At 33.9% G+C, this 23445-nt stretch overlaps 1 protein-coding gene across 1 annotated transcript in view; it reads left to right on the top strand.

The window, feature by feature from the left end:
- LOC122512727 overlaps positions 1–23445 on the top strand; it is a 772233-nt gene that overhangs the window by 54402 nt on the left and 694386 nt on the right. The window contains 1 exon segment of the mRNA XM_043628757.1: positions 15883–15978. Coding sequence (XP_043484692.1) covers positions 15883–15978 — 96 coding nt within the window.

The raw sequence follows: 23445 nt of genomic DNA, 5'->3' as shown, positions 1-23445 counted from the left end.
AGTTATTCAGTTTTGACCAAGCTGAAGCAGCTTGGACGGCAATTCGGTCATTGTCACCAGGACAAGTTATTCGTGGTCTTGATAGACATATGGCGAGCATCGAAGGTACTATTCAAGTACTACGCGAGCGTTTGTTTCGTGCGGAAATGCGATTAGATTTAGCAGACGACGTTGACGTGCCATGGGACGAAATTTTTGACGGATGAAACTCGCAATTAATTTTTGACTGCAAAGCATTGCCAGAGATAACGGCAGAATTTATGGCTAATGTTACCGAACGGAAGAAAACTGAAGGGGGGGTTAAAGTGACCAGCGCTCATGAATCATCCGTGATTAGTATAGACAATAGTGACAATACAGTGATCGCATCAAATACTACCCCGGTTACAGAGTCAATTCTGACTTTTTCTTTAGCTTCTTCCACCCCGATAATGACATCCGCGAGTATTGTCACAACATCGGTCGTTTCTACTTCTCCGTGCACCTACATCAACGTAATGGTCCACACGACGTCATCTTCGAATGTTCCGAGAATTTCGTCAGAACTTGCCCCGAATATGGCTAAATTACAACAATTTAGCCTATTATTAAATGACCCTGAATATCAAATGTTCTTAGAGTGGAAAGCAATCCAGCGTAAATTAGTAGAACAGGAATATTTAAATATGAGTTCCCCAATTAGACCTTTAGAAAAATTCCAACCTGAACCTATAGTTAAAAATAGTCCAAAAGGGGAGGAAATTTCTAAAGAAATGATTTCGAAAAATCAAATTGTCGAGCGTGAGTCAAAGCAAAGAGTAGGGAAAGAGAGAGAACGTGCCCATACTAGCGAGAGAGGTTCACAAGGTCCAAAGGTGGGGGAAAATTCCCCTTACGCTTTCACTTCATCGTACAATGAGGAGGAATTACCAGCGTCCAACAGTACCTCACAACGCCGCAGGACTACGACGACAGAGAGGCGACACAAAATAATTAAAAGCCTGAGAGATTGGGAAATTAAATTTTCCGAAAATGGCAAGCAAGATCCAGAGGAGTTCCTGAATCGAGTCGAAGACTGTCAGCTGTGTACAGCAATCACAGACGAAGAGTTGTTGCATGCTATACCCAGCGTTTTGAGAAGTAATGCGAGTAGTTGGTATCGCACCATTCGCGACGATGTTTTGACGTGGGAAGAATTCCGAGAGGCGTTCCAGCATGAATTTTCCAGCGAGAGTGATGACTTGGAAATTATGGAGGAATTAAGAAGTCGCACTCAGGCGAAAGGAGAGAAGATCACCACATATTTGACTAACCTCAAAATTATTATGGGTCATCTTCAGAAGCCACTTGCTCGTGATCTTCAATATCGGATCGCATATAATGGTCTCACTCCAGAGTATCGTCACATGTTGGTGAATTCAAAAACAAATTAACTTTCACAAATGGAACGAGTCTTGAGAGAATTCGAGAAGGCTAAGGCGACAGATCTTCGTTATTCACCACCACTGCCAAAGGAGAAAATGAAATTTCCCACAGCAGCGGCCATTGTTCCTGGAGAAAGCGTCAAGGTGGAGGCGCTAAAAGAAGAACAATTGGGGAGTGAATCTTCGTCCAGCGTCAAATCAACGAAAAGTGTGAAAAAGGGAGAAAAGAAAAAAAGGAGAGTAAAAATAAGAGTAAGGACAAAAGTGAAAAGATGGATGCACTTAAAACACAAGCACCAGCGCAGCCAAATATTCCGAATCCACCGCAGCCTTCAGCGCCAGCGTTCGCTCCTGTTATGATGGGAACGAATCAGACTTTACCTCAGCAACAGCAAAATCAGCCAGCGTTGAGAAACGGTCCGAACAATGGAGCAAATCCAAAGGGTTTTGTAGGAGCTTGTTTCCATTGTCAAGGTGTTGGCCACAAGGCTTCAGAGTGACAGTTTCGTGTGTGTCATTTTTGCAAAGGACAAGGACACTATGCAAATCAGTGTCCTTTGAAGCAAAAATGTCAAGTTTGTGGTACAACGGGAGTCGTGTTCGCGAATTGTCCTAATTGCATACAATTAAGACAATATCAGATTGCTTTGGGAAACGAGCGTGCGGGGGGACAGAACTGTCCTGCTCCCCCCACCACTACACCGGGGCAACCAGCATGGACACAACGACCAGCGTAAAAGTGGAGAAGTTTGTGAGTGCAGATGTACCAGCGTGTAGAAAGAGTGAAGGGGATTCACTCTCAGTGCAAGTAGGAGAGAAAGGTGTCATGACAACCAGCCTACAGAGTGGAGGGGATCCACTCTCAGTCACGAGCGAAGGTGTTTCGAAGCGAGAAACATATTTGAGTAAGGCGAGCTTATTCCCAAAGAAAGAGAAAGAAGTAGTGGGGAGGGAAAAATCGAGTGAGACGAACTTACTCACACCGAGGAGAAGAAGAGGAGAAGTGTTAGCCAGCGTACCGAATGGAGGGGATCCATTCAACCAATTTTTGTCAAGCGAAAGTAAAGGAGCAATTAGGAAAATAAAATTTAGTGAGATTTTCTCTGATTGTGAAAATAAGAGTATTAGAAATTTAGAGAATAAATTGAGTTTAGAGAAAAAAGCGGATTGTGTTGAGAGTCGTTGGGGACAAAAATGTCTCTTACCTGAGTTTGTGATGAATGATTTACCGAATTCTGATCAATCGACAAATAATATTCAAATTGCCAACGATCAGACCGGTAATTCAATCCAAGGGGGGGAGGAAGCTGTTGTGAAAACAGCGGAGCCCACCGTGGATGACGAAGCTGTTGACGGAGCGAGGACTGAAAATAGATATTTCTTAAAATTAGTCATCGCTGATCAACCCTATCTAGCGTTATTTGATCCTGGGGCAATGATCTCGGTGGTAGGCCCTAAACTAGCGGAGAATTTTAAATCGAAGCTTTAATCAACTGACACAATGATACAGAGTGCTATCGGTGGTTCTACCAACACTCTTGGAAAATTGAAATTGTGGCTAACCGTCGATGGTGTCTCTCAACCATTCGAGTTAAGGGAAATCGATTCATTGACTCAAGAAGTAATTTTAGGAGTTGATTTTTGTCGAGCGTTCGACATGGACGTACAACTTGGAAAGGGTCTATGGAGAGTGAGTAGTAAAGAATGGCATGAGTTTGCCAAAAATATAAACCAGCCTAGTGACAGTGACATTTTTGCAGAGTGTGCAGGAATTTCTGAAATAACAAGTGATCAGCGTGAACAAATTCAAGAGTTAGTCAAGAATTTGATAATACCACCGTCGAAAGAGCATGGTATGACAACGCTCACAGAACATCACATTGTTGTTTCTAATTCATCACCAGTCAAACAGCGACCGAGAAGAATGGCTCCTGCAATTTTGGATTGGCTCATAAAGGAAATTAAAAGACTGTTGGACAAGGGAAGAATCGAGCGTTCAGCCAGCGAGTGGAGTAGTGCTCCAGTTGTTGCTCTGAAAAGCGATGGGTCTTATAGATTGTGCTTCGATTATAGGGATTTGAATAAAGTGACGATTCATAATGCTTATCCAATTCCCAGCATCGATTCTATACTCGATAAGCTTCGAAAGGCGCGTTTTATTTCGAAAATCGACCTTAAACTAGCGTATCATCAAGTCCCTTTGTCCCCTGAAAGCAAAAAGTTCACCGCATTTTCAATTCCCGGATTTGGACTTTTTCATTTCAAGCGTTTACCTTTCGGTTTAACCAACGGTCCGAGTACTTTCCAGCGTTTGATTGACTCGCTCTTTGGTCCAGAATTCGATCCTCACGTATTCGGATATTTGAACGACATTATCATCATCAGCGAAACCTTCGAAGATCACCTACATTGGTTAGAAGTAGTGTTAAAAAAATTGTCAGATGCAAAATTAGAGATCAATCCTGATAAATGTGAGTTCGGTTGTTCTCGAGTTGCATATTTAGGTTATGTTCTTGACAACGAAGGATTGAGAACTGACCCTGACAAGATTTTACCAGTGTTAAATTACCCAGCGCCAAGAAATGTAAAGGAAGTGAGAAGATTTCTTGGGATGGTAGGGTGGTATTCGAGGTTCATCGAGAAGGATAGTGAAATGAAGTTGCCACTTTTGAAACTTCTTAAAAAGAGCCAGCGTTGGGAGTGGGGTGAGGAACAAGAAAATGCGTTTAATCTCCTGAAATCAAAATTGACGTCAGCACCAGTGTTAGCACGCCCTGATTTCAGTAAACCATTCACTGTTCAGTGCGATGCAAGCAATTCAGCGTTAGGCGCAGTGCTCATACAAGAGACCGAGGTTGGAGAGCATCCTATCGCCTATGTTAGTCGAGTACTTACATCGCACGAGAAAAATTACAGCGTCACTGAGAAGGAGTGTCTAGCGTTATTGTGGTCAGTGAAGAAGAAATTTCGTCCTTATTTGGAGGGTTCCAAATTCCAAGTTATTACGGACCACAGTGCTTTGAAGTGGTTGCGTAATTTGAAGGAGCCCACTGGTCGTCTTGCGCGTTGGTCACTGGAACTTCAACAGTGGAATTTTGATGTGATTCATCGCAAGGGCACACTGCATCAAGTTCCAGATGCTCTTTCACGAATAGTCGAGCAAGACGAAGAGGAAGAAATTGCAGCGTTCGAAACAACAAACGATCCGTGGTATTTGAAGCGTCGTGAGATGGTCAGGAGTCACCCCCAGCATTTTCCGGGTTGGAAGATAGAGAACGAGATGTTATACCGATCAAGAATCGATCCACTCTTGACACCAATCACTGGAAACGAGGAAATCTGGAAATTGGTTGTTCCCTTGGAGCATCGTGAGGAAATACTTACCGTGGCGCATGCTGAATTCTCGGCTGGTCACCTTGGAGTAGATAAAACCTACGATAGAGTGGCGAGGGAATATTACTGGCAGGGTATTTGGCATGACGTGCACAATTTCGTCACGCAGTGCCCTGACTGCCAATTTCATAAAGTCTCTCAGCTGGGACCACAAGGATTGATGGGAGAAAGAATTGTCGAACGACCTTGGTCTGTAGTGGCTGCCGACACAATGGAGTTTCCAGCGAGCAAAAGCCAGTATAAACATCTCGTGGTCTTTCAAGATCTTTTCTCTCGTTGGGTGGAGTTGAAACCAATACGTTCAGCGAACGGCAAGACAATTGCCAAAGCGTTTGAGGAACTCATTCTTTTTCGGTGGGAAACTTCAGAGTTCCTTCTCACCGACAATGGAAAGGAGTTCGACAACCGTCACTTGAAGGAAGTACTGAAGGAGTGCGGAGTAAAGCACATCACGACACCACCGTACCACCCTCAAGCGAACCCGGTTGAGAGGTCAAACCGAACATTGAAAACAATGATCTCAACTTTTATCGACTCGGATCATCGGAATTGGGATTTACACCTGCATGAATTGAGACACGCTATGAATACCTCCACTCAAGCGTCAACAAAGGTATCACCAGCGTTTCTCAATTATGGTCGCCATCCGAAACCAGTCAAGAGTCTTCGGCGAGTTGTAGAAAATCCAACTTCAGTTGTGAGAATTGATCCAGCGTTGTGGACTGATCGTATGAAACGATTAGATGGACTTCGAGATATGGTTGCAAGAGTTGTCAATCAAGAGAGATCCAAACAAGCAGCGTATTACAATCGAGGAAGGAAAAATGTTTCATTTAATGTTGGAGACTTGGTGCTTTGGAGGACTCACAAATTGTCCAGCGGTATTCGTAAATTTGCAACGAAACTGGCTCCAAAATTCGAAGGTCCTTTCGAAATTGTTCAAATATTATCTCCTACCGTCTATGTGTTAGGCACGAATGATAATAGGCGAATTCCCAAGGTGCACGTCTCAGAACTAAAACGTTACATTCCACCCCGAAATGTAAACAAGGGTTAATTCTACATTGATCGAGTATTTTATTTTTTTTTGTTATAATTGATTTTTTTGTGGGTGACATTAATTTATTTTTCTCTTTTCCAGCGTACTAGCGTTAAATTGAATTATACATTTTTGAATTTGTTTTTGAAAATTTTTTTGTTTCCAGCGTTTGGGATTTTTTTTGTTTGTTTGGGTGGGTTTGTTTCAGAGAAGGGATCAGAACCAGACACTTCACCAAAGGACTCAGGAATTTTACGGGATGAATTGAGGAAAGCGGAGAATAAAGGGAATCTTACGATGTCGTCAGCAGTACCAAATATCCCAATAAACAATTCCGTCGATTTCATTTTTGGACTGTTCCTGTTGTTTCTTTCAACTACTCGGTACTACCGGCAGCGTCATTGTCGTTGGCCGCAGGATGTTAATTTTCCGGGACCAGAGACGTTGTTAATCGTTTGTGGAGGAACCAGGGCATTGGTCCAAGCACCACACAGATTGCCTGAGGATGTATTCAGTTTGTACGCGGGAATTCTTCGAGGAGAGATGTCGCATAGACCAGTTACTGTCGAGTTGACAGTAAAAAGTAGTAATAAAAACTATTTTGGGTATTTCTTTTTTTTCATTTTGTCTGTTTAATTGTGTTATTTAAAAGAAGGGATTTGAGTTTAAGTTTTATTTTTTTTGTTAGTGATTTGGGCGGTACTACGGACTAGTACCGGCCAAGGGGGGGGGGAATTGTGACAAAGTGGTTCGTCACTGTCACCGAAATTTTTGAGGACACTTAAGTGCCCGCCTTAGTTCCGCCCCTGCGCATTTATAATGAACGTTTCCATTTTAAGTTTGAATTATTACTGTTACAAACCAGAAATAAATTTATAAATTAGGCTTTTGAGATGGCCCTTTATCTCGATTTGGGGAGGCACCAAGCTGCCAGAATGTTTTATTATTCTGTTTAATTTGTGGGGACGTTATCCTACTTTTAAAAGTTACCTTCTGATTCGTTAAATGCACTATTTTTAAGATGATTTGAATTTAAGGTTTAGTTAGGTAAGTAAAGAAATTGATTCTATGAATACATGATTTATTTTAGAATAGAAAAATACCTTTTTAATACAGAATGATTATAGTGTGTTACAAATAGAAAATGTATGTGTGTTAGAATATGTAAATTGAAACGATACTTATTTACTTACAAACTACCGGCGGAGCTATTCCTCTTTCGAATCACAAAGCATCCGTCGGGCGAAAATTCTTTTGATCTTGTTTTCACCAAAAATCGCGACGTAAGATTCGCGCAATTTTCTTTTGGTTGCGAGATTGCACTTGTGGTGAGTGGTCGCGGGCAATATCTATGCAACCGGCCGTCCCACACAACTGTGTAAACTCACTGCGGATCTACCTTTTACCGAATTAGTCCGGGCAATATCTATGCAACCGATAATTCGATAATTGGTTTTGATCGCACTCGTGGGCCACCGATATTTGAGACGGACGCGGGCAATATCTATGCAACCGGCCGGTTATAAATAACAAGATTTTAAAACTGCTAATTAGATTAACAATTCCAAAATCTCACCAAAATCAGCCCGCACTGGACTCCACCGGCTCAGAGAATTTGAAAATTTTAACGTCTGCCCTAATTCATGCAAATCGGGTTCCGGGTCGCGGACGGGCTTTTTGTCGCGAAATTTCTCTGTCCCAAAACACTTTCTAGGTTAGACCCAGGAGAGGTGTCTTCGAGAAGAAGCGAGAATTCGTACTGCGATGATTGAAATTTTGCGACAAGCCTCTAACCCTTGCCTTTGGTGCAAAGCGGGGAAGATTTTTAGGAGTAGGAGTAAGTAGTAGGAGTAAGTCATGGGCCCATTGGTCTATGCATTTTTGCTGACGTTTTGGATCTCACGGTGGGTCCGTGAGAACGGAAACGGTCTGTTAACATGATACTTTTTTGAAATATTATTTGAAATAACTTAGAATTTAAATAATAATTATATTGTTTAATTAATAGAATTATTATTTATCTTAGTTATAATAGTGTATATAATTTATTTATTGTAATTATATTGTTCCTACTTTTTATAGGTTGCTTGTATATGCATTTTACATATCGAGTAGTATATATATATATATATGCATATACATACAACCTAATGTCCTCCGGCATTTTGTTGTAACAACAATGTTTACAACAAAATGTTTAACTATTGTTAAATTGTTTCTGTGTGCACTTGACTTGATTCATAAATTCAAGTGTCATAAGGCATGCCGCCTTGTAGTTTACGTCAGCTGTAACGCACGTGCGTTTGTTTTGAAGCTGTAGTCTACAGCTTATGGGCCCCGAGGGGAGAGGAAAGTTCTACGCACAACCAGGCAGCGATTAGAGGCAAGCATAGCGCGCTTGTGTTGGTGTCCGTAGCATGAAAGCCTTCAAGGTATTAGTTCTGTAGCCGGGGAAACCAGTGAGTGTGCTGGTGTTCATAAACGGCGGTCGCGCAGGCATGTGTGTGTTGCCGCCGACCATCCCCACACACGCACAACCTCGCAATGTATTTTCTTAGCTCTAAACAGCAATGACAAATAGAATATATATATATATATATATATATACATTGGCTGCAACATTGCGCCTTCTGCATGTTCTATAGAATTGAAATTTGGATACAAATTTTATATTTATTATTTGCCACAAGGTTCGATGTAGGCAGCGTTGACTGCGCCGGCACAATTATTAATGACTATTTATTATATTTATTATTTAGTAGAAGGAGAAAATAAATAATAATTTCTTTTGTCTTTCTAACTATTTTTATAAGCATTTCTTAGCTAAAGGCATTCTCTCGGTAAGATATTTGACGTTATCAGGGTGTCAAATATCCTCAAGCATAGCGTCGCTGCGTTGCGATGCTTTTATATGCTTGGGTTGATTTGAAATTAAATTTATTCTACATGGTTGTCAATTAACTTACTTTTTAAAAGACTAGTATTCTAACAATTACTTATTATTATGTAAAGATATAGTTTAAATTTGAATTTTGTCTTATGAAAATTAAATTTTATATTGAAATTGATTTTTGGTTTAAGTTGTTTTATGTTCTTTAACGAGTATTATTTTATTGTTTCAATTTTTAGTTTACATTTGATTTGATTTCCGTTTTGAGTTGACATGTGCTTGTTGCATGGAAAGAGTCGAAGAGTGCGTAGAACGCCGGTGTAGAGAGCAGACATATATTGTGAATTGAGAATTTGTATTGTGAGAGTATAGAGAGTAAAGAACGGTGAGGTTTCGATAGTAAAATTTTGAGAAATTCATTATTACGAACAATTCGCGTTTGTTGTTGACTTTTGTATATTGAGTAAAGAGAGAGTTTGTGTAGTGTTAAGAAGACTATTTTGTGTGGCGATTAGCCTTTAAATTTGGGATATTTTGTTGGATTATTTTTTTGATTGAGAGAAAGGACAGTGAGTGACGCCTTTTCGAAATCTCACAATTTTGGCAACGAAATTAAGTGTGAGTTTAACAAGGTGAACCAGCGTACCATTTCAATAAATTGTGTTTGGATTAACCAACGTTTAATTTATTAACCTATTCCTTTCAACATCGGTGAGTCCATTTATAGAAGTATTAGTTAAATTTTGTGTTTCACGCCATGTGCTTTCCATGGCGTTCTCAACAGAATCTCACCCGAATCCTTAGAGTCTCATTATTTATTTGGTTGTAGAATTAGTATTTGAGTAATAAATTATTTTGTTATTTTCGTAATTTGATAAATAAGTAAAATAACTGGCGCTCAACTGAGCATTTATTTAGAGTAAAATTCATTTGTGAGAGACATGTGAAATTAATTGTTGACTGGACTGAAAGCGTATTTGACTAATTAAAAATTAAATAGCAAATATAGTCTAAGGAAGTTATCGTTGATTTATTTAAAGTAAAATTCCAGTTTTATTAGATTAAATTAAATTGTTAATTTCCCTTGGTCACAATTTATATAAATATTTAACAGACTTAATACTCAAAACTATTTCTACATTAATATGGCAATTAAATATTTCTGAAAGTTTAGGACAATACGGAACAACATTAGAATTATCAACAATAAATCCATTTGGTCGTTTATACGCTTTATTATTATTTTTTCAAAGACAATGAACATAGCAATTTTCTTCAATTGTACTTTCTTCTTGGAAAATTTTTGGAAATTTTTTTAAACATTTCCCATCAATTAAACACCAATCTCCACAAGGTCCGTGAATATTATTTTGCATTATTATTTTATGTAAAATAGGATTGATATTTTCATCAGGAATTTCTGCAGAAATATAACGATCAACACTTTCAACTGTTAATATTTTAGAATTTTTTTTCAATATAACTAACAAATGAATGTGTGGCAATCCTTGCTTTTGAAATTCAATAACATAAACATAAGATTTGACTTCTCCAAATAATTTATTATCAACAATAAGTTTAAGTAGATGTTTTTTTACTTTTAATGCAAAAACCCTAGTTACTATATCAGGTCTATCAACAGCAGTTTGATAGAGGAATAAATTTTCCTGTATCTCTTTCCAATTCGGATTACACGTCATTATGATAAATAAATCTGTTCTACCATGACGAGCAACAATAGCCATCGAATCCTGATATTGTTGCATCATATTTCGAGGTGATCGTATAAAAGTAGAAGGCAATATAAGCGTTTTTCACACGTGTACATCATTTTCCAACACATGATTGTGTAAATAATCCATCAGTCCTTTATATCTTTCACTTCTCACTTGAGCTTGATTATTTGCACAAAATCTTAATCTTTAGTTTTCTATTTTTACATAATTGTCAACCACCTATTTGATTAAATTCTTTATCTCTTACAGCAATATTGTATTTAATGTAGGCAGATCTAGAAATAGTATGATTTCTACTTCTGTAATCACTATCACTACGAATCATATTAATATTATAACCCTTATTTCCAAGTGGATAACATATGGGATAAATCCATGGTTCAACATTCGGATCTAAATTACTAACCAATTTCAATTCATTTGTAGATTTATTATAAACCGTTACATAAGATTTTGTTGTTTCTCCTTTAGAGTTTGTATTAAAAATTGCAGCAACTTCATTAAAACTTTGAAAATTGTATCTAATTTTATCAAAGCCTTTTTTCAACGTGAACAATAGTTGTAGCTCAGGAATTCCTTCATTTTTTTGTCTTGCTAATTCAGCTTCTATTTGAATTACCTCTGACATCATCATGTAAGATTTTGTGTATGCATTAGAATTTCTCATAATATTTTCTATAGATTTTAAAACGTATTCGTACAAATTTCCGTTACTCTTTAATCTGTATCTGATTGATTCCTCAGGGTCATAAATAAATAATTGATTAAAACATGGATTCTCACCTTTATCCGGATATAAAGCACTATTAATTTGATAGTAAATTTGACCTTGAATTTTGTAATAGATTGGTCCTCTTCTTCTGCCATTAAAATTAATTACATTAGCATTTAAAGATGCAAAAGAAAAAGAATTATTATACAGCCTTATATTCTTTTTAAAATGACCTGATTTTTTATGAAACCTTTCTAACAAAAGCCTTAATTTATCTGGATATTGTATTGAAGTTAACACAACACCTCCATGACTACAGCAGTCATTAAAAATAACTTTTTTACCAGCATATTCTATTTTGGATTCGACTTAAAGTTTTTTCTTACTTGAAGTATGTTTTTCACCTAAATAATTTAATTGTACGTTTTAATTTTTGCCTCTAACGATAACTTTTTTGAATTTCAGCCCTACTTTGTTTAAGTGTTGTTGATGCAATATCCTTTGTTAGACATTGTTTTTTTATTTTATAAAATTTACTTATATCAAGGAATTAAAATTTAAAAAATTGTAATATCACATTAGAATTTTAACATCAAGTTTTATACATTTAATTATAAATTTTATAATTTCCATTTATCCAATTTTAACAAATTTTGCCTCTTATAGAAAATAACAACAAATTTATAATTCTCTCCTTATTCAAAACTTTCAAATTTTTCCTTCTATCCAAAATAATCAATGTTCAATTTTGTCTTTCATCCAATTTAACTAATTTCCAATTTTGTCTTTTATCCAATATATAACCAATTTACAATTTTTCCTTTTATGCAATTTAACCAATTTCCAGCTTTCTTTTTATCCAATATAACTAATTTCCAATTTTGCCTTTTATCCAATTTCTAGCTTTGTTTTTATCCAATATAACCAATTTTTCCTTTTATTAAATTTAACCAATTTCCACCTTTGTTTTTATCCAATATAAACAATTTCCAATTTTTCCTTTTATCCAATTTAACCAATTTCCAGCTTTGTTTTTATTCAATATAACCAATTTCCAATTTTGTCTTTTATCCAATTTAACCAATTTCCAGCTTTTTTATCCAATATAACCAATTTCCAATTTTGCCTTTTATCCAATTTAACCAATTTCCTGCTTTGTTTTTATCCTATTATACTTACTATTCACAAAATCACTATTTACTAATTTACGAAGTATTCACAAATAATTCACTTATTTAACTTTATATTCACTCACATATAGTGAGTGAATTCACCTGTGAATTATAAAGATTTTTTAATTTAATTTTCGTTGAAGACACGTAGAGGCCAATATATATATATATATATATATATATATTAGACCTGTATTAGACCGTACGAAAGATTGCCACAAACAATACGAACTTTTGAACAATAGCCTTTGAAAATGAGGATTAACTCCGAGAACCCAGGTAATAATATTTTCTTTCTTTCTTCATCGCAAGGAAAACTATAGATAAAAGTCAATATAGTCTGGGTAACGGCGCCAGTAACGCCGGCTCTGGTTTCTCTCTTTCTCTAAAGGCAATATAAATAAGAATGTCTCTCTTTACCTAATTTGCATATCTACTCGTTTCATATTAAGGATTAAGGATTACGGCCGGCGATCTAAGAAATTCCAACTTTTCCAAAATAAGATCCACCCTAATGAGTATAGCAAGGTTTTTTCTATTATTTGATCAATACACAAGACGGTAAAATTAATTTCAAGAATGTGCCTTGAAAAAAAAATTTAGTGTTTCACACGGAAAAAAATAGTGTGCTATAAACACATGAGCGAAACTGTTGTGTATATTGCACGCACGTTAGGTATATTCACGCACACTACCATGTTCGATATGTGTATTTTTAGCACACTATTTTTTTCCGTGCAATACCTAAAATTTTTAAAGTTCTAGAGATATGGTCAAATCCACAGAATTGGTCGATATTCACTTATAAAAATGAAAATTTTTAAATTGAAAGCACACACTGAGAAAACTAGAGGATTGGACTAAACATCTGAAGGGACTAATCGTTCATATTTGAGAGTTGACTATTGGAAAACAATCTAAATATTCAAATACACCATTGACAGATATTCGTGCCGTTTCTCTTGGAGGAAAAATGAGTATATTACAGAGGGACAAATTAACCATCTTGAGAAATCCCTTCCTTATGCTACGCGAAATGAATAAATATGGCAAACTAACCTATAAATTAAATACATAAAATGTCAATAAAATAAGTTCGCGCGCATCAGATCGTACACATTTTCTGCGCAACTTTTAACCCTCAGATATAATGCGAGAGAATATACAAGTAGATTTCGATTATCAATTCAAAATTTATTTTAGAAGGACTATTTAACTCTCTTTATAAGCAAAGAAAACATACACTTTTTGAACCTCTGAATTTGACTCTCTAGTTTTCTCAGTGCACCTTTCATTTATGATTCATTTCTTTCAAAATTTATTTTAGAACAATTACCTTCTTGTCTGATTAATTTTAATTTAATGCCGTGTGAAATAAAAGCCAAAAACGAAAATCTGAGTTTTTTCTGAAAATATAATTAAAAATTAGAGCTGTGCAAAATTCGAACCGAACCGAGTTTTGTTCGGTTTTGGGGCGCCGAAATGTCGAATATTCGACATTCGAACTAGACTGACTTGATTGTCGAAAATTCGACATTCGAACCAGGCGACTGAAATTTTGAATTTTAGAATTAGACATTTTAGCGTTCCAAAGCCGAACAAAACTCGGTTTGGTTCGAATTTTGTAGTAACTCACAAACTTAAATTGCCTAGGCAATTCGAATGTTGAATTTTCGACATTCGAACTAAGCAAAAAAATTCGAACAGTTCGGTTTGAATTATTTTGCACAGCTCTATTAAAAATGTATATTTTCTTCTTCTTTAAATATATAACTCTCAGTTAACCCATTTAGTCCCATAATTTGGGAAATTAAAAAATATCCACAACAGGTATAGTACCTATGGTTGTCGGGGTCGCTGATTACAAATCTGGAGTCAGTTTGTCAAAATTCAAAACGGCGGATTTAATATAGTCGACAAAATTTAAAAATGAAACAAATTTGCTTAAAAGTTGGCATTTGGAGGTTTTTGAAGTCGCTGATTCTGAATCTAAAGTCAGTTTATTAAAATTCAAAATGGAGGATTTATTATGTTGGACGAAGAAATAAAAAATCCATCAAATTTGTTTAAAAATTACCGCTTAGGTTTTTTCTTGATCACTGATTACGAATCTAAAGTCAGTTTTTCCAAATTCGTAACTTTTTATTTCCGCCATATGGATTTATGGATCCACTATTTTGAATTTTTAAAAACTGACTTTATATTTTTAATTTTTGTCCGCCATATTGGATCCGACATTTTGAATTTTGAAAAACTGACTTAAGATTCGTAATCAGCGACCCCAAAAACCCCCGAGAGACCATTTTCAAGTAAATTTGTTTAATTTTTAATTTTTGTCCGCCATATTGAATCCACCATTTTGAATTTGCATATCTGATTTTAGATTAATATTCAGCAAACCCCGAGAATTCAGAAAACAATTGTAATTTAAAGTATATGTTACTGATTTACTTTTATTACAGTCAAGTTTAACCTGAAATAATGCGTTGCCATGTATAAGTTTGTTAATAACAAAAAACATAAATAATATAGTTGATATATATATATATATATATATATATATATATCAATTCACTTGGTCATGATTTTGATTAGGATGGATTTTTAGTACTAGATAAAGAAGGTTCATTTAAAAAACGCCTTATTTCTGAAATGCTCCACATTAACTTACAAAAAAATTCAATTAATAAAAAAGATGACACATTAAAACTTAGTAGTTATTATACTCATTTTCTCAATGAAAAGAAGGATTTATAATCAGCTGTCTTTTCAGTTTACCTTGACATTTCTCTTTCTTAGTTTTGTTTATCGATGGGGCATTGACCCCGAAAAATTGTACATCGATCACTCGTACTTGTCTGTATATTTGTTTAGTGTCATATTGTAATCGTAGCGACAAAGATGTGCCTATCTTAATTTATAATTTTAATTTTTCTAATTTTCTTTTTTTCGGTAAATATTTAATTTTTTAATTTTTTATTGTTAATCAAAAAATTGTAAAAAACTGTAAAAAAAACTTTTTTTTAATATTTTGTTTTATAATAAATTATAGTTCTGAAGAGGACAGCTGTGCTGCCGAAACGTAAAAAGAATTGAATTTCTTTTATTTTTATTTTCCTTGACTCGGAGTGATCGTTGATTTTCACTATTTATTATAAATAATATAGATTAATTTGTTAAAAAACTACTAAACCCTATTTGTAGAAACATAAAAATAAGAAATCTGCAATTATTTTAAGTTTTCCTTTAAGTTATGTTCAAAAAATCGGTGGCTTAAAAGGTGGTCGATATATCGACCACTGTGACTGAAAGGGTTAACACAGATTTTAAATTTTTAAACTGAAATTAAGATGGTGACCTATTAACATAAAAAAAATCAGAGACGAATATCTTTTATAAACTTTACTTTGCATTATGTTCTCCTGTACAAAAGTGCCATTACTCAATTTTATTTTAAACTTCTTTTGCTGTAGAATTTAAATGCTTTGTAACATTTTTATAAATTTAATTTAAACTAAGATGATTTTTCTGTTTTAGCATGGGATTGGAGTTGAATTCATCAAAGTTCTTCCGGAAACAAATTCTCCAGTTTTATCTAACATGTTTTGTGAATGCGACTCGAAAGATGATGTGGTGAGAATTATGTATAGATCTATCCCTATCTTATAAAAACATTTTAGGCTTTTTTCAGGGCCTCTTCATGAGGGCTGTCATCTACGGGACCTCCTAAATAGTATATTTATAATAACTCTAGGGCAAAATATTTTAAAAATAGGTCAATTTTGAAAGTTATTCAAAGTCTATGCTTCATAATATAGAGCATAACGTAATCTTAGCATTAAGTTCCAATCAATATAGATGTTATGAACTGACATCTATTTTAAAAAAATTCCATTAAAGTAAATAAAATATAAATTTTAAATTACATTTCAAAAAATGTAAAAAACAATATTGTAAGGGGCAAAAATATAAATACTTAGTTTTTAAAAATTTGTTCTGTTTCAAGTATATAATAAAAGTCAAGATGAAACCAAGTAAGAAATAGGGGTTTGGCGCACGAACCGCGTAGGGGGGCTTAGCCCCCCTAGTATATATATTAGGTGTTGTACCAGTCTTCGAAGGGTATAATATTCAGGTTTGTCAAAGTTTTACATTCTGTAACTACACATAACTATACGTGTTCTTGTGTACTACATTATACTCTCACAAATTTCAATTAAACTTACAAAATGTATAAAAATTATGTAAATGCAACTTCCTTAATGCTACAAATAATTGTGATTTTCCGTTTTATTTAAATACATAATAGGTATTATAATGTCATAATGCTTCATAAGAATATGCCACTTTTGAAAGTTGATTAAAAAATTTTAACATTTTTTATCAGAAAATGGAAATTCAAAAATTTTTGTCATTTATTTTATAAATATTAATACATTCCGTACACAGCTGGTGTACCGACGGAACTCTTATGGAATGACATGGGTGTCCATCATTTATGTATTCCCCCCTTTAACTTAAACATATTTTTTGAGGAATTGTGAGCCACCTATTTTTGGGAAAGCTAAGTAATTTAACAAAAATAATTCTATTCATTGCGATTAATGCCATAGAGCTGTTCACTTAAAATGTGTAATTAATGGAGCCTATTTTACTTGTCCAAATTGTGATTCTGTTTAATTTCATTTTCTTACTTTTCTTTTCTAATTTTAAACTAATAATTAAACATTTTTAATATTTATAACCATTTAATAAAATTTGATATCGTCGTTATTTTTGATTTTGTACTTAATTCAGGCAGTGGTCTACACACACCAGGCTCCTAAGAATTTAAGGTTTCATAAAAATGAACGCAAAATCTGTAAGTAGGGTTTGATTTCTTTCTGTTCAGAGTGTCAAAATCCGTTTAGAACAAAATCCTCGAATTTTAACTGAACAAACTTTAAATGAACTGGAAACAATTCTTATCTAAATAACTTCCCAGAAGAACCAGACATAATAAATTCGTATCACAATCTTTAATTCCTTTTATTTTGAAATGAGGTTTTTGGCATTCTAAACTTTGAAATTCTGTAACTCATAAAATTTTTCACCAAAAAGGTGATAATTTCAAGAAACTAACTATGATATATGTTAGGTTGTAACACCTGCTGACAAGAAAAATTTGAAAAACATGTTGTTGTTTAAGATAGTGAACTATGAAAAATTGTGTCCCACAATACCCCAATCTCCCCTACTTTTGCTGTGATCGCACTTTTATTCATTCATGGTGGAATTCTGCGTCGAATAATCTATTGTTAACTTATTTTAATCGAAAACTCGTGTGTAGATTTAAATTTTTACTATTTTTTGATATTTCGTACAACTGTGCGCTCGTTCTCTGGTCGACCGACTAAAAACCTCTCCCATCTTATTCTGGACTATTCTTCAACACACGAACCACCAATAAGTTGTTTCAAACTCAGTGAGTGAAAGTCCTATTATGTTTCTGGCACAACCCTTCCGTGCCGCTTTTCCTCCGCACTATTTATTTTTGGCCCTAGCGAATCTTTTTGGCCTTCTCAAGAGCCGACCTAAAGAATCCGCATCCACTACTACCTGTGACAGGGTCAACGTGCTTTTCCTTACATAAGAAGGAGCTTGGGCTTCTTTTACAGGACGCAGACATATGACCGGCTTCACCGCACCTAAAGCACGCAGCCGATCTGTCTACTACCTTACAAACTTTTCCTACGTGGCTGCATCCGAGGCACATTGCACCTAACGAACAAGCAAATCTTGCTGATTGGGCACGACATAAAACACTTTTATGCGTCCTAATTTTTCTATCTATTCAGCCTCTTCGCAGTTCGTGACTATGACATCCAGATTCAAGCCACGATTGTTGGGCCCTAAGACCGCCACTTTTCTAACTACTGATGGTGGACCTGAAATCTGCACCATTACTGCTTCGACTTTTGCTTTCTAATCAAAACAATTACTTATTGTTCAATTTTTCATTTTAGAATAATTACACTACCGGCAGAAATTGTGCGACCGCTAACACCTCGAGCTATTAAAAAACACATCCGCATAATAACAGTGATAACTCCATCAAAAATGAAGCTACATGCTTTTTTAAATTGCATTGGAAAGCTTATTAAATTTCCAATGAAATGACACTATTTTTATTTGTGTTGGAGTTGAATCTCGCGCACTATTAAGCGCATGCGTGACAACCTCGTTTGAACACATTTTATGATCGAGGAACGCTTTGCGATTCTCACTTACTAACGAATAGTTGTAAAACGTTTTTGTAGTCGCTGGGTAAGAATTCCTGAAGTGGGCAACGGATTTTCCAAGGTTTGCAATTTCTATAATAAACTTTATAAAAATAAAGTACTAATAGAGGGACAAACAGTCACCAAGTTTTATTTGAAAATATTCATTTGTTTATTTTTTATAACAATTTAATTTTAATGTAACATTTTTTTTAAACATTTATATCTCAGAACTGGATTATCGGATTTTGATGAAAATTTTTGGACACAATTAATGAAGATTCCAGCTTTTTAAGGAAAATTATTTCAATGTTGAAAAAAATTATTTATTGTAAAAAATAATTGTTAATAATAAACAAATGAATAATTAATTGTGTTCTGGACCTTTTTCCTAAAATTTTTTTTCAGAACCTTAAACTATATAAATCAAGGATTATATAACTGAAAGAAAAAGTTGGTAGATCGAAATAGTTTATTAACTGTGGATTTTTTGTGAGCGCGGTCGCGTTGTCCGTGCGACGCGGCTTGACGTGGAGCTCCATAAGTTCATTGCAGACTTATTACGAACACAGAGTATTCTTAAAAACTGAAATACAGAATAATTATCTAAAATTTAAGATTATTAGTAGAATTATTTTACCACATTATTGTTTATACTAGTGACAATAATATGTAAAAATAATTACTTTATTAAGGTATTTTTAAGAAATGTAATTTATTTTCAATTAAATAAATTTCACTTTGTTGGTGTTTAACTAGTCTTTTTGTTTCAATTTTCGACTAAATTTGTAAGTAAATAAACAATGTTTTTGTTAAATAAGTAAAAAGTTCACAGTAAAAAAATTTTCTTTAGATTAAAATTTTTGTTATGGATTTTTATTGAAACTGGTAAAATTTCGTCTAAAGCAGAGAATTCAAATTTCCTTGTGTTAGATTAATAAAACAAATTATACAATATTTCTCGAACAAAAAATTAAAATTGAAAACATTCCAAGTGTAAAATATTGTTTTCTGAGTAATAAACAGTTTTTTTTCTTCAAATTATCGTTGATATTAAAAAAATAAATCCAACATAAACAAATTTAAAATCTTTGCTTTAGACGAAATTTTACCAGTTTCAATAAAATTCCATAACAGAAATTTAAATTTTTACTTTTAACTAAAACATTTTTTATTTATTTACAAATTCAGTAGAAAATTAAAACAAAAATACTAGTTAAACACCAACAAAGTGAAATTTATTTAATTAAAAGTAAATTACATTTCTTAAAAATACCTAAATGAAAAAATTATTTTTGCATATTATTGTCACTAGTATAAACAATAATGTGGTAAAATAATTCTACTAATAATCTTAAATTTTAGATACTTATTCTGTATTTCAGTTTTTAAGAATACTTGGTGTTCGTAATAAGTGTGCAATGAACTTATGGAGCTCCACGTCAAGCCGCGACGCACGGAACAACGCGACCGCGCTCACAAAAAAATTCACAGTTAATAAACTATTTCGATCTACCAACTTTTTCTTTCAGTTATTTAATCCTTGATTTATATAGTTTAAGTTTCTGAAAAAAAATTTTACGAAAAAGGTCCAGAACACAATTAATTATTCATTTGTTTATTATTAACAATTATTTTTTACAATAAATAATTTTTTTCAACATTGAAATAATTTTCCTTAAAAAGCTGAAATCTTCATTAATTGTGTCCAAAAATTTTCATCAAAATCCGATAATCCAGTTCTGAGATATAAATGTTTTTAAAAAATGTTACATTAAAATTAAATTGTTTATAAAAAATAAACAAATAAATATTTTCAAATAAAACTTGGTGACTGTTTGTCCCTCTATTAGTACTTTATTTTTATAAAGTTTATTATAGAAATTGCAAACCTTGGAAAATCCGTTGCCCACTTCAGGAATTCTTACCCCCGCTCAATAAATACAGTCGTCTTTTACGCACAATAATTTTTTTATTACTGAGTCCTACATTAACTATTTTAACAATTTGTATTACATAAATAGGAAGCGAGATAGCATATTATAAACACAGAAAAATAATTCTATTTTTTTAATTTCTTACTCTTAATTTGACTCCCCGTGTAGAAATTTGTCGTGGCCTTTCTAGTGTTAGTCTACAGCTACCCTATTGAAAATCCCCATATGGGAAACCACATGGGAAACCACATGGGATCCTATGTCAAAAACCATGTAAAACCCTACTTCCATGAAGGAAACCACGTGGTTTACCATGTGGTTTCCCATGTCAAACCATATGGGAAATTGAGACAGGATTTTAGTTAGGAATAGACATGGGGAATTTGAACAGTTCATCTATGCATAAAACCATATCAAATCCCACATGTTTTTCCCATGTCAAATCCTAAACCAAATCCCATGTGAAAAACATTATCCGCCTTATTGAATATCCCTACATGGGAATCCACTTGGAATTTTACAAGGGATTTCACATAGGATTTTATATGGGAATTGACATAGGATTTCATGCAAGATTTCACCTAGGATTTAATGAGACATCACATAGTATTTTATTAAAGATCCAATGAAGAAATTTTCAAAGGATTAAAAATTATTTAATAAAAAATTAAATAATAAATAGTATTAGTGTTACAAGTCATCAAAAAAGTAAAAAAACGATCATTTGAAACACGTCCTCTCTGCTACAGGTTCTCAGCTTTTATATACTTCCAGAATCGTCTCAACAGCGAGAGAAGTCACTTTCGCCACCTAGCGGTGAAAGTATAGGAGCGACAGTAATCTTTAACATTACTAAGGAAACCATGTGGAATACCACGTAGGATTCCATGTGGTTTCCTACGTGGGGATTTACATGGGATTTTACTTAGGAATTCATTTGGGAATTTATTTCTACTTAAATTCCTAAGTAAAATCCCATGTAAATCCCCACGTAGGAAACCACATGGAATCCTACGTGGTATTCCACATGGTTTCCTTAGTAATGTTAAAGATTACTGTCGCTCCTATACTTTCACCGCTAGGTGGCGAAAGTGACTTCTCTCGCTGTTGAGACGATTCTGGAAGTATATAAAAGCTGAGAACCTGTAGCAGAGAGGACGTGTTTCAAATTATCGTTTTTTTTACTTTTTTGATGACTTGTAACACTAATACTATATATTATTTAATTTTTTATTAAATAATTTTTAATCCTTTGAAAATTTCTTCATTGGATATTTAATAAAATACTATGTGATGTCTCATTAAATCCTAGGTGAAATCTTGCATGAAATCCTATGTCAATTCCCATATAAAATCCTATGTGAAATCCCTTGTAAAATTTCAAGTGGATTCCCATGTAGGGATATTCAATAAGGCGGATAATGTTTTTCACATGGGATTTGGTTTAGGATTTGACATGGGAAAATAATTATAAATAAATGATACTGTTTTTCACTTGGGGATTGACTTGGGAAAATAATTATAAATAAATGATACTGTTTTTCACATGGGATTCGGTTTAGGATTTGACTGGGAAAAACATGTGGGATTTGATATGGTTTTATGCATAGATGAACTGTTCAAATTCCTCATGTCTATTCCTAACTAAAATCCTGTCTCAATTTCCTATATGGTTTGACATGGGAAACCACATGGTAAACCACGTGGTTTCCTTCATGGAAGTAGGGTTTTACATGGTTTTTGACATAGGATCCCATGTGGTTTCCCATATGGTTTCCCATATGGGGATTTTCAATAGGGTAGACAGTTTTTGTCGTGGAATTTTATTCTCAAATAGCTATCCTGGTCCCGTTAAGTTAATGTACAGTTTTTATACAGTTTTCCCTTCATTTCCTTCGATATGGAGACTGCCTAGTATTTATCGTGATGCTGTCTAGGTTACCGACATAAGGAATTAGAACAAGTCCGTCTAATAGGTGTCACTAAATTCGTTATAGTAACTAGCTAGCACACCAAATCTTCTACCTTTATTGCGTATGTAATACAGATTCTTTCTGTTTTTAAACGAACTTTTAAGAAATATAAATCCTTGTAAAAATTAAAGTTGCATTTAATGTAAAGGTTTTAGAACTATATTTGGATAATTTATTCTTTAATTTAGAGACAGATTATAGGTTATAAAAATGCTATAAACTTTATATTTTTTCTCATTGAGATCAAGACTTTGAGATAATAGTAAAGAAATTTTAATTGTCTATATGGATTACCTGTTTTTAGATTCAAAAAAGAATCTAAGATTTTATTAATTTTATTATTTTTGACATTTTCTTACATACATGACTATTTTTTAACAATATTATAAGTTGGTAGCAGTGGTAGTAGCAGACGACAGTGTTACTGTGCATGCGACAGTTGGCAGCAATGGATCAGCTGATCGCGATAGCTGTGCGTGTCAGCGAGAGTGGTGCAGAAATTGTTTAAGAAAAGTTTGTTAATCAGTGTCATTTATAAAGAAATTTACTGATGTATCTTCTTATTGAACTCTAGGAATACTATATTAACAAATTTCAAAGATTGGAAGGGTAATAGAGAGATGAGGAAAAAGTTATTTTTGATACATTAGTTATCCAGATATCAACTCTGAAAATTTAGATGATCAACTAGACAATAATAACATGTACGTGAAATCTAACCGGAATGGAAAATTGTGATATGTAAGAAATAGTTTTGTAATTTATTTGTATTTATAAAGATTTTTTAAATATACATAATATGTATGTTCATTATTATTAACGTATATAAATATTCAACCTTTATAGAAACGGTATATTTTAATATCGTGGATTTGTCAAGAAACGTTCAATTTTAATAGAAAGAGACTAGACAGCCAGCCTGTATATATT

This window comes from Leptopilina heterotoma, unplaced genomic scaffold (genome assembly GCF_015476425.1).
Source record: "Leptopilina heterotoma isolate Lh14 unplaced genomic scaffold, ASM1547642v1 Lhet_125, whole genome shotgun sequence".
NCBI classification, from domain to species: Eukaryota; Metazoa; Arthropoda; class Insecta; order Hymenoptera; family Figitidae; genus Leptopilina; species Leptopilina heterotoma.
This window is presented reverse-complemented; position numbering and strand designations above follow the sequence as displayed.